This window comes from Siniperca chuatsi, linkage group LG22 (genome assembly GCF_020085105.1).
Source record: "Siniperca chuatsi isolate FFG_IHB_CAS linkage group LG22, ASM2008510v1, whole genome shotgun sequence".
NCBI classification, from domain to species: domain Eukaryota; kingdom Metazoa; phylum Chordata; class Actinopteri; order Centrarchiformes; family Sinipercidae; genus Siniperca; species Siniperca chuatsi.
In genome coordinates, this window is record NC_058063.1 from 296,053 (window position 1) to 307,687 (window position 11,635).

At 41.3% G+C, this 11,635-nt stretch overlaps 1 protein-coding gene across 1 annotated transcript; it reads right to left on the reverse strand.

The window, feature by feature from the left end:
* Window positions 1–3,151: 3,151 nt before the first annotated feature.
* LOC122870419 lies at window positions 3,152–11,635 on the reverse strand. The gene is made up of 4 exons (XM_044184590.1): window positions 11,429–11,635; window positions 4,404–5,476; window positions 3,825–4,126; window positions 3,152–3,656 (listed from the first exon to the last, which is right to left on the reverse strand). Exons 1-2 carry the CDS (start codon window positions 11,561–11,563, stop codon window positions 4,514–4,516), a joined length of 1,098 nt encoding a protein of 365 aa, XP_044040525.1. The 5' UTR covers window positions 11,564–11,635; the 3' UTR covers window positions 3,152–3,656; window positions 3,825–4,126; window positions 4,404–4,513.

Below are 11,635 nucleotides of genomic sequence, written 5' to 3' on the forward strand. Positions count from 1 at the left end.
GCCAAACGGAGCAGTGTCAGATGCAGCAAGAGCTGGCGCTGTTTTAGCCAAAGTAAACATCACCCAAGTGAACAAAAACGACAACTGATCAGATCAAACTGATCAGCAACTGATCAACAATCAAGCGGTTTAAAACAATATTTATCAGGAAGCTCCAAATATATCATCAGAAATTGAGTAACTCACAGCAATCAAATTACACAAAGCATATCTACAAAAGGCTCATTTAAGAATTTAAAATCAAATTATAGCTCCATAGGTTTTGTTATCCGCTTGATACAGTCTTTGATACAGGTTCTATCAATTGAATTCCAAAAAAAGTATGCAAATTTTACACATTTACCAATTGTAGAAAGAATAACCATACTGCCAACCCGCATTGCATTGATTTCTGTATGGGTCACGCCTGGTGTGAGAGAAGCTGGTTATTGTGGTGTAGTTATCTGCAACATTTAGACAATTTGCTTACTTATGTACTTCTATTACTTACTTACTGCTCTATCCTGCATTTATACACACACTTTACATCCTGCATGTGTAAAAATCATTCCTGACCCTACAGTGTCTTTTCCAATGTCCAGTTCTTCTGCATCTATGACACTTATCTTTTCTCCTGTCCCAAAGAGGAGATTTATGGATGTGTGAGTGTGTTCTCTGTGAAGCACCTCTCTGAGGGGTTCTAACTCATGTCCGAAACACACTGTTTGTCTCTAAGACTTCAAGTCTATGTTTGGCCTGTGAAAATCATTGATTGACTATGATGACACCAACTCTGTGCAGTGCAGTGCTGCACAGAGTGCAGATGACCGGACCACTACAGCTAATGTGATCAGGGAGACAGGTAGGAGGGTACTCCTACTGTGTGTCATCTGGAAAGAGATAAGAGGACAAGGAGACTTGGTGGTGGAACGAGGAAGTGCAGGAGTGTATACAGAGAAAGAGGTTAGCTAAGAAGAAGTGGGATGATGAGAGGACTGAAGAGAGTAGACAGGAGTACAGGGAGATGCAGCGTAAGGTGAAGGTAGAGGTGGCATAGGCCAAACAAAGAGCATATGAGGACTTGTATGCTAGGTTGGACACTAAAGAGGGAGAGGTGGATTTGTACAGGTTGGCCAGACAAAGAGATAGAGATGGGAAGGATGTGCAGCAGGTTAGGGTGATTAAAGATAAGGATGGAAATGGATTGACAGGTGCCGGGAGTGTGATGGGAAGATGGAAGAAGTACTTTGAAGAGTTGATGAATGAGGAAAATGAAAGGGAACGAAGAGTAGAAGAGGTGACTGGTGTGGAGCAGGAAGTAGCAAAGATTAGCAAGAGTGAAGTGAGGAGCACGTTGAAGAGGATGAAGAGTGGAAAGGCAGTTGGTCCTGATGACATACCTGTGGAGGTATGGAAGTGTCTAGGAGAGGTGGCAGTAGAGTTTCAGACTACTTTGTTTAACAAGATCTTGGAGAGTGAGAGGATGCCCGAGGAATGGAGGAGAAGTGTACTGGTGCCAATTTTTAAGAACAAGGGAGATGTGCAGAGCTGTGGCAACTACAGAGGAATAAAGCTGATGAGCCATACAATGAAGTTGTGGGAAAGAGTAGTGGAAGCTAGGCTAAGGGCAGAGGTGAGCATTTGTGAGCAGCAATATGGGTTCATGCCTAGAAAGAGTACAACAGATGCAGAACAGTATTTGCTTTGAGGATGCTGATGGAGAAGTACAGAGAAGGTCATAGGGAGTTGCATTGTGTCTTTGTAGATTTAGAGAAAGCGTATGACAGGGTGCCGAGAGAGGAGCTGTGGTATTGTATGAGGAAGTCTGGAGTGGCAGAGAAGTATGTTAGAGTGGTGCAGGACATGTATGAGAGCTGTAAGACCGTGGTGAGGTGTGCTGTAGGTGTGACAGAGGAGTTCAAGGTGGAGGTGGGTCTGAATCAAGGATCGGCTCTGAGCCCCTTCTTGTTTGCTCTGGCGATGGACAGGCTGACAGATGAGGTTAGACAGGAATCTCCATGAACTATGCGGATGACATGTGATTTGTAGTGAGAGCAGGGAGCAGGTGGAGGAAAATCTAGAGAGATGGAGGTCTGCTCTGGAAAATAGAGGAATGAAGCTTAGCCGCAGTAAGACAGAATACATGTGTGTCAATCAGAGGGACCCAGGTTGAACGGTGAGGCTACAGGGAGCAGAGGTGAAGAAGGTGCAGGACTTTAAGTACTTAGGGTCAACGGTTCAGAGCAATGGAGACTGTGGAAAAGAGGCGAAGAGGCGAGTGCAAGCAGGTTGGAACGGGTGGAGAAAAGTGTCAGGTGTGTTGTGTGATAAAAGAGTATCAGCAAGAATGAAAGGAAAGGTGTTCAAGACGGTGGTGAGACCAGTGATGTTGTACAGCTTAGAGACAGTGGCACTGAAGAAAAGACAAGAGGCAGAGCTGGAGGTAGCACACTGGTGTCAAAAGTATTCACATTCATTACTCAGGTAGAAGTATAGATACTAGGTTTTAAAAATACTTCTGCAGAAGTTGAAATTATCAACTCAAGCTTTTTACTCAAGTAAAAGTATAAAAGTACTGGTTTCAAAACTACTTAAAGTATAAAAGTAAAAGTAATGCAAGGAAAAAATGGCATTAAGGACAAAAGCTTAGGCCACGCCACAGGGGCCTATTGTGCACTACCCCACCTCAAAAAAACATTTTTTAAAGGCCATAATGATTATAATGTTATATTAAAATGTTAATGTTGAAAAATTTGGGATGCACTAGGCTACCTGTTTCAGTCGCATATATGCCCATTGAAAATGATCGCATTTTAGTACAATGCAAATACATTAAAGAACCATATATGTGTACTACTGAGCATTAACATGTTTAATGGAGCGGAAGATATGATGACTAGTTGCCTATAAGTATTGTAATGGTGCAAAAAGTCAAACTTCAGAGGCATGTCATCAATAACCTTTATTGGAATGTAAATGTACATCCAACCTTAGCTGCTGGAATCTGTGAGGGCAACAGCTAAAATTGGTGTACCCAGGGCAGGCTTAGTAACAATTACCCTTGTATGGTTGTCTATATACAATAAACATTAGTGCTGTCAAAATGAATGATTAATCCTAGTGATTAATCAAAAAATAAATATAAAAAAGTAACTCAAACCTGATACCTTCCTGGAATGTACTATGCTCACTTCTATAGCTAATGGCAACAATGTCACATTTAACTAGAAGATGTAACACTTTTGACTTAATCCTGTATGTACAACAACAGGGTAATCTACATCAGGATCTACATCAGTTAAGCACAGAACATACAACAAATTACCAATATGCTTTGTTCAGCCGCAAAAGCAGCTGGTTCTCAAAGTTCTTTGAGCTAATACATGCTCTTCTTGGCCTGAAGATCAGCCCTGCAACACTAAACAGTCTTTCACAGGCTGCTGAGGCAGGGAGTGCGGTATTGAGCTTAAGTGATAGCTGGCACACAGCTGGAAAGGACTTCAGTACTTCTACTGTGTCTCCTGGGCACCCCAGGTACGCATCCAACTGCTGGGTCGTTCCAAGAGGGCCAGTCTTCTTCAAGGAGGAAAAGAAGTCCTCTTCCTCAGATGACTGAGAGCCCTCGCTGATGTGATTCTCGGCCTGACAGTCCAAGTGGCTTCTGATATAGTCAAGGCCTGTGGAATAAAAAACAAAAATCAGGACAATTTAGACCATATGACAGTATAGTAATTGTATAATTTAAATGGTGTATTGTGTGTGTGTTTGTGTTCATTTCAAACTCATTTCACTGTCTCCATAGAAATTACACATATTATGGGGAAGTAGAGAAGTGAGACACTTACCAAGTTTGAGGATATTTTCATCACTAGTCCAGCAGGTCTTAAATTTGGGAACTAGAATGGCTGCGGCTATCAACTCTGCATCTGCAAGCATCTCACCAAAGTGTTTTTCAAGGCCTGAAAGAGTGCAGCAATCAAAGGTTCACAGAACTTGGAGGTGACGTGAAGGTGCTGGAGCTTGGTCCTTAGTAGAGTTATGGTGGGGACCAACCATTCCATCTGTATGTTCAACATCCAGTGCCTTTACAACTGGGCTCATTGTCTTTGCATATTCTGCAAGAAATGCAAGTTCCACTGGAGTAAACCTGTACAAAGAAGAAAAGAAAAACACAGCATGGAACATTTAGCCTACTTGATGTAGCACCTTCAACTGGAGGAACTGATAATTAAAAAGGAAAAATATTGTCATCTGAGACTTTTAGAAATGTAGTTGTGTTGCTACAAATCACATCCATAGTAAATATGGGGACTGTATATTGGCATAGTGCATACATGTGTTCTACATTATTCAAAGTATAAAACTATGACTTAATCGATTGTTAATCACTTCATTAAGTGAAAGGCAGAAAAACAAGCACTTACTTAGGTGTATCTAGTTCACTGCAGACAGCTGCAAGGGCTCCTTCACCTTGTTCTCCTGTTATTCTCATTATTCTTTCTGAGAAGAGTGAATTCCACCTTGTAGCAACAGGCTATACGAGTTGGAGTTTGCGGTGGTCTTCAATTACTTCAGATGCGATGGTTGATCTTGAACTTTTGTCCCACAGGCTAGAGCATTTGGCAAATGTGGACCTTGACACGCGCTTGTACAATGGGTTGACCTCTGCTTTTGAAGCATCAACTGTGGACACTAAATTGAGGAGGTGGCAGGCGCAGCGATGGTGCTTGGGTAGTTGGTATTCCAAGTAGTCATCTTTGTCCAACAGGGCTCCAGCATCAACAAATTCAATACCCTCAACACTTTCCTCTTCTTCATCATAATCATCATTTTGGCCACTATCATCCTCTTCTCCATCACCCTCTCCTACAGGTTCAGGATTGTTGTTCTCGTCAGTCTGCCCATAAACTCTGAAGACTTTCAGGAAGTTTGATCCGTTGTCGGTTGTTGTGCGAACAATCTTCTCTCTGATATTGAATTCTGTCTGAATATCATTTAGGGCACCAGCCAGGGCAGAAAAGGTATGGGACCCTTTAAGTTGCTTGCATGCCAGGGCAGCACAAGATCTCTGCATGGTCTGAGGGTTAAACAAGTGCGCAGTGACACCAATGAAACCGCGACGGTGTGCCGTCCAGCAGTCTGTTGTTGTTGCTATGAACTCAATTTCACTAAGGGCAGCTTTCAGTTTTCTTTTCATTTCAACAGAGGCCTTTGTGACTTTGTTTACAACAGTATTGCGTGTCATGACATTTGTATTTGGCTGAAGATGTTGCACAAGATCAATGAAGCTCTGTTGCTGAACAATGTGTGGTGGGTGCAAGCCTTGGACAATGAATTGGAGGACTACTTTATCCACACTTGCCTGGGACACTCTTTGAGTCTCCCACAGCTTGGTTTGTTTGGAGGGTGGGGCCAAAGAACCTTCAGTGGATGACTTCCTTTTGAGGGCTGCTAAAGTAAGTTGTGTGTACCTCTCTAGATGAGTTGGGTGTTTCTTCTGTGGAGAAAATGAATGCACAGGCACAGATTGAGATTCATATTATTTCTCTCAAACCACAAGGTCAGACTATCTAGGACTTCTGCTGTATTAATGTCATGCTTTAAGTTCATGAATGAAGGTCAGACTACAAGTTCTAAAAGAACTTCAAGTACTAAAGAAGAATTCAGTATATTAAGGACAAAATTAGTGTGTGAAAATAGAGCACTTTAAGTACATTATTGAAATGTACTTTTTTTCACCTGAGAGTACATGCTTTATCAACCAGGTGTAGACTATAGCTTTGCATAATTAACTTACAAATATTGCATATAGTAATAATATAAACTCAGATAACATTTGGTTAAAGTCAAATTTCAAATCTCACACAGAGCCCACCAAAAGAGTTTGCAACGTTGAATCATAGACTACTGCAAGCAAGCAAACCATGGCATGTCTTGGCATGTACCTAGCTAGTAGTACGTTACTAGGTCACTACAATATTGTCAATAATCGACTGATAATAACAAAATTTCAGCTTCCCTCAATATGCTTTTTCAAATTAGATGGCGAGTTTTTGAAAGCCATTAGCTCCTGGTACTTGGGTGCACAGAGCTTGTAGCGCATTCGAAAGGAGTTGTTTTTGCATCCAACCATTTCGAAAAAATCTTCCAGGTACAGCCAGGGATATATAAGGTTTGGCTGGTCTTCCTGGCTACCAACCTCCTCGCAGGTGCTTGGTTGGAACATTTCACTTGAGTTATCTTCTTGAGTCTCTGCCACGGACATCTTTCTACTGGGCTACATATGTCCAATGTTGGGGGTAACTTGCTGGAGTGTGACGTGATTTGTGTCATGTGCAGGTGTTATGGATTGCGTACAAACCAATAGGGTGTTGGAATGGTATATGTTTATACTTCTCATCCAACCACAATCAAATTCACTCTATCCGGATGGCGCGATTTATCTGGATAGGTTTTTTTGTTTTTGACAAGCCGGAATGAAAACAAGCCGAAATGAAATAGGAGTAACAAGGCTATTTTTAAAATGTATGAAGTAGAAAGTACAGATAATTGCGTGAAAATGTAAGGAGTAGAAGTAAAGACTTGACTGAAAAATAATTACTCCAGTAAAGTATAGATACCCCAGATTTCTACTTAAGTAAGGTAACGAAGTATTTGTACTTCGTTACTTGACACCTCTGCTCCACGGTAACGGCCGTTACCACAAGAAGACGCTTTTCACGTGAGCTTTAATTTCCCTAGGTAGAGTCTTAACTCGCTGGATATTCTGGATCACTGTTACACTACATTAAGGAGTGCCTATCACGCCATCCCCCGCACTGCACTGGGACACTCTGACCACATCATGGTCCACCTGATTCCTGCATACAGGCAGAAATTAAAGCTCTGTAAATCTGTTGTGAGGGCATCAAAGCAGTGGACCAGTGAAACTATGTAGGACCTAAGGGCGTGCTTGGACTGTTCTGACTAGGATGTTTTCAAGACTGCTACCAACAGTCTGGATGAGTTCACAGAGGCTGTGACATCATACATCAGCTTCTGTGAGGACTGCTATGTACCATGTACCATCACGCACCAGGGTGAGTTACAACAACGACAAACCCTGGTTCACAGCTAAACTCAGACAGTTAAGGTTGGAAAAGGAAGAAGCGTTCAGGACTGGAGACAGGGACAGGTTTAACGTCTGTACTCAGAGAGACAACAACACCAGTTCTCAACCAACGACTCTTCTGTCTCAGACAAATCACCAACTACAAACCTAAAGCCCCCCACTCCATTAATGACTTGCGCCTGGCCAACCAACTGAATGAGTTCTACTGTCGCTTTGAAAGACAAAGGGACAATCCTGACACCATGACCCCATCCCCCGTTACTCCATCCACCAACTCCAGCCCACCAGTTCCACATCTCCCACCTCAGCAGGGACTTGGGCCTCTCCACAACTGACCAGCCCAGAAGCTCCCCCTCCCCTACTGCAACAACGACTCTCTCCATCCTGGAGAAGGATGTCAACAGACTGTTAAGGAAGCAAAACCCCCGCAAAGCTGATCAGCTGTCTCCAGTGTTCACAGACATCTTTAACACCTCACTGAAGACATGCCATGTGCAAGCCTTCTTCAAATCATCCACCATCATCCGCGTCCCCAAAAATCCACAGGACTTAATGACTACAGACCCGTCGCCCTGACCTCTGTGGTAATGAAGTTTTTTGAGCGCCTTGTGTTGTCCCACCTCAAAGCTATCACAGACCCACTCCTGGACCCCCTGCAGTTCACCTACAGAGCCAACAGTTCTGTAGACGATGCAGTAAACTTGGCCCTCCACTTCAGAATCAAAATACTTTATTGATCACCGAGGGGAAACTCTTTCGTTACAGCTGCTCACTATTACGTCAATGCACACAGGAATAGAAGTACTACTGGAATAGAATTAGAAATAATAATAAAATAAGTGCACAACGAGATAATTATTTCTAGTAAGAAATAAGAGATGTGCAAATCAAATGTTAAATTAAGTACAAAAATGGATATAAATTATAAAGCTAAAATAAGTGTATGTACAAAGTCAACTTACAGGTTGATAACTATAGTATGGTATAATATCATCTAAAGCTGTACTAGTGAACGATTTAATATCAGAGTATCATATTGCCTTATTTTGTCTTAACCTGGCAGGATCATGAAGAATATGTTAGCCTAAATGAATCCACTCCGCCCAGTCATATTAATACTAGCAGGAATACTATTAATCCTAATATCCTAGGAGGTGGAGTTGCAGCCATCTTCGACTTAAGCCTATTAATCAACCCTAAACCTAAACTAAATTATAACTCATTCGAAAGCCTTGTTCTTAGTCTTTCTCACCCAACCTGGAAAATATAACAGCCAGTTCTATTTGTTATAGTGTGCCGCACTCCTGGTCCTTATTCTGAGTTTTTATCTGAATTCTAGGAGTTTTTATCAAGTTTAGTCCTTAAAACAGATAAAGTGGTTATTGTAGGTGATTTCAATATTCATGTGGACGTTGAAAATGATAGCTTTAGTACTGCGTATATCTCATTATTAGATTCAATTGGCTTTTGTCAGAGTGTACATGAAGCCACTCAACCACACCCTCGACCTTGTTCTGGTATATGGCATTGAAATTGAACATTTAATAGTCTTTCCACAGAATCCTTCTTTATCGGACCATTATTTAATGACTTTTGAACTGCTATTACTGGACTGCACACCATTAGGCAAAAATTCTCACTCTAGATGTCTATTTGATATTGCTGTGGCTAGATTCAAGGAAGCGATCCCATCTGCATTTAATTCACTGTTATGTCTCAATATAACAGAGGACTCTAGCTGATAGCGCTGCAGGCTCACTGCAAATGACACTCGATTCTATCGCTCCTCTAAAAAAGAAGATAATAAAACAAAGAAGGTTAGCTAGATGGTATAACCCCCAAACCCGCAAATTAAAGCAAACATCACGAAAACTTGAAAGGAAATGGCATTCCAACAACCTGGAAGAATCTCGTTTAGTCTGGCAAGATAGTCTTAAAACATATAGGAAGGCCCTCCGTAATGCCAGAGCAGCTTACTACTCATCATTAATAGAGGAAAATAAACATCAACAACCCCAGGTTTCTTTTCAGAACTTTTTCCTATAGCTCTCAGTAGCAATGACGTCATGAGCTTCTTTAATGATAAAATTTTAACTATTAGAGAAAAAATTCATCAAGTCCTGCCTTTAACTGGTGCCGACTTGTCTTCAAACGCAGGAACCTTGGAAACAGCTGTAGAGCTGATGTGTGTTTTGGCTGCTTTGCTCCTGTCAATCTTCTTCAGCTGACTTCGATGATTAATTCATCTAAGCCATCAACCTGTCTCTTAGACCCCATTCCAACTAGGCTGCTTGAAGACGTTTTACCCTTAATTAGCACTTCTTTATTGGATATGATCAATCTGTCTTTATTAACAGGCTATGTACCACAATCCTTTAAAGTAGCTGTAATTAAACTGCTTCTTAAAAAGCCCACTCTTGATCCTGGGGTTTTAGCCAACTATAGACCTATATCTAACCTTCCCTTTCTTTCTAAGATCCTTGAGAAAGCAGTCGCCAATCAGTTGTGTGACTTTCTAAATAACAATAGTTTATTTGAGGATTTTCAGTCAGGGTTTAAAGTGCATCATCTCACAGAGATAGCAATGGTGAAAATTACAAATGACCTTTTAATTGCATCAGACAATGGACTTGTCTCTGTACTTGTCTTGTTAGATCTTAGTGCCACTGACCATCACATCCTATTACAGAGACTGGAACATGTAATTGGCATTAAAGGAACTCAACTGGTTTAAATCCTATCTATCAGATCGATCTCAGTTTGTACATGTTAACGGGGAGTCCTCCGTGCGTGCCAAAGTTAGTCACGGAGTTCCACAAGGTTCTGTGCTTGGACTGATTCTATTCACCTTATATATGCTTCCTCTAGGCAGTATTAATAGGAAGCACTCCATAAACTTTCATTGCTATGCAGATGATACCCAATTATATCTATTGATCAAGCCAGATGAAACTAACCAGTTAACTAAACTTCAGGCATGCCTTAAGGACATAAAGACCTGGATGACCAGCAACTTTTTGATGTTAAACTCTGACAAAACTGAAGTTATTGTACTTGGTCCCAAACACCTCTGAGACAAATTATCTAAAAATATAGTTACTCTAGATGTCATTGCCCTGGCCTCCAGCAGCACTGTAAAGAACCTCGGAGTTATCTTTGATGAGGATTCATCCTTTAACTCCCACATGAAACAAACTTCAATGACTGCCTTTTTTCACCTACGTAATATTGCAAAAATCAGGCACATCTTGTCTCAAAATGATGCCGAAAAATTTGTACATGCATTTGTTACTTCTAGGCTGAACTACTGCAATTCCTTATTATCTAGCTGTCCGAAATAGTCCCTTAAGACTCTCCAGTTGATCCAGAATGCTGAGGCTCGTGTACAGACAAAAACTAGGAAAAGAGCTCATATGCTCATGGTGGGATTTGTTAGGTCTCTGTAATTAATATTATAAAGAGTACGGTCTAGACCTGCTCTATAGGAAAAGTGCAATGAGATAACTTTTGTTATGAATTGGCGCTATATACATAAAATTGAATTGGGAACATTAGCTTCTCTGCACTGGCTCCCTGTAAAATTTAGAATAGAATTTAAAATCCTTCTCCTCACTTACAAAGCTCTTAATGGTCTGGCCTGGAAGGCGTCTTTCCTCTGTCCTCCTCTCCTTCTCCATCTGTATGCATTTTTATCCCATTACTGCATGTTACTAACTCGACATCTTCTCTCTCCCATAGTTCTGTGCTTTCTCCTTTCTCTCCTCTCTCCTTATGTCGCTTTCAGCAGGTATTTCTACCTCCAGAGCTGCAGACACTGAATCTGTGGTTTTTGGGCCACCTGCTGCCCCTGTCTTCCTGCTTGACAACTGCTACTACAGTTGTTGTTATTGGCTCTGTTACTGATGCTGACATTATTCTTCCTATAGCTTTCATTTCTATTATTACTAATTTATTAATATTAACACTACAATTACCAATTGCTATTCTACTATATTAAAAAAATAATAATTCTACGTGGTCTTTGCATTGTGCCTCCCTAACCCTAACCCCTACCCCCAAACCCCTCCCCTCTCTCTCTCTCTCAAAACCTAACACGGCAATGGCGGATGGCCGCCCACCATTGAGTCTGGTTCTGTCTAAGGTTTCTGCCTGTTAAATGGAACTTTTTTCTTGCCACTGTCGCCAAATGCTTGCTCATGGTGGGATTTGTTGGGTCTCTGTAATTAATATTATAAAGATTACAGTCTAGACCTGCTCTATAGGAAAAGTGCAATGAGATAACTTATGTTATGAATTGGCGCTATATAAATAAAATTTAATTGAATTGAAGTTACCCACCACAGCCCTGTAGTCAGTCTCATCATCACTGCTGATACATCCCACCACAGCAGAATCATCAGAAATACTTTTGAAGGTGGCATGACTGTGTGGTAGTAAAGTCTGTGCTGTAGATGGGACCGTGTAGTCCCTCATTCGTCCAGGAGTGTTTTATCATAAAAAAGGTTCAGTCGTAATCATCTGGACACTGTTTTCAGAATCAAGACG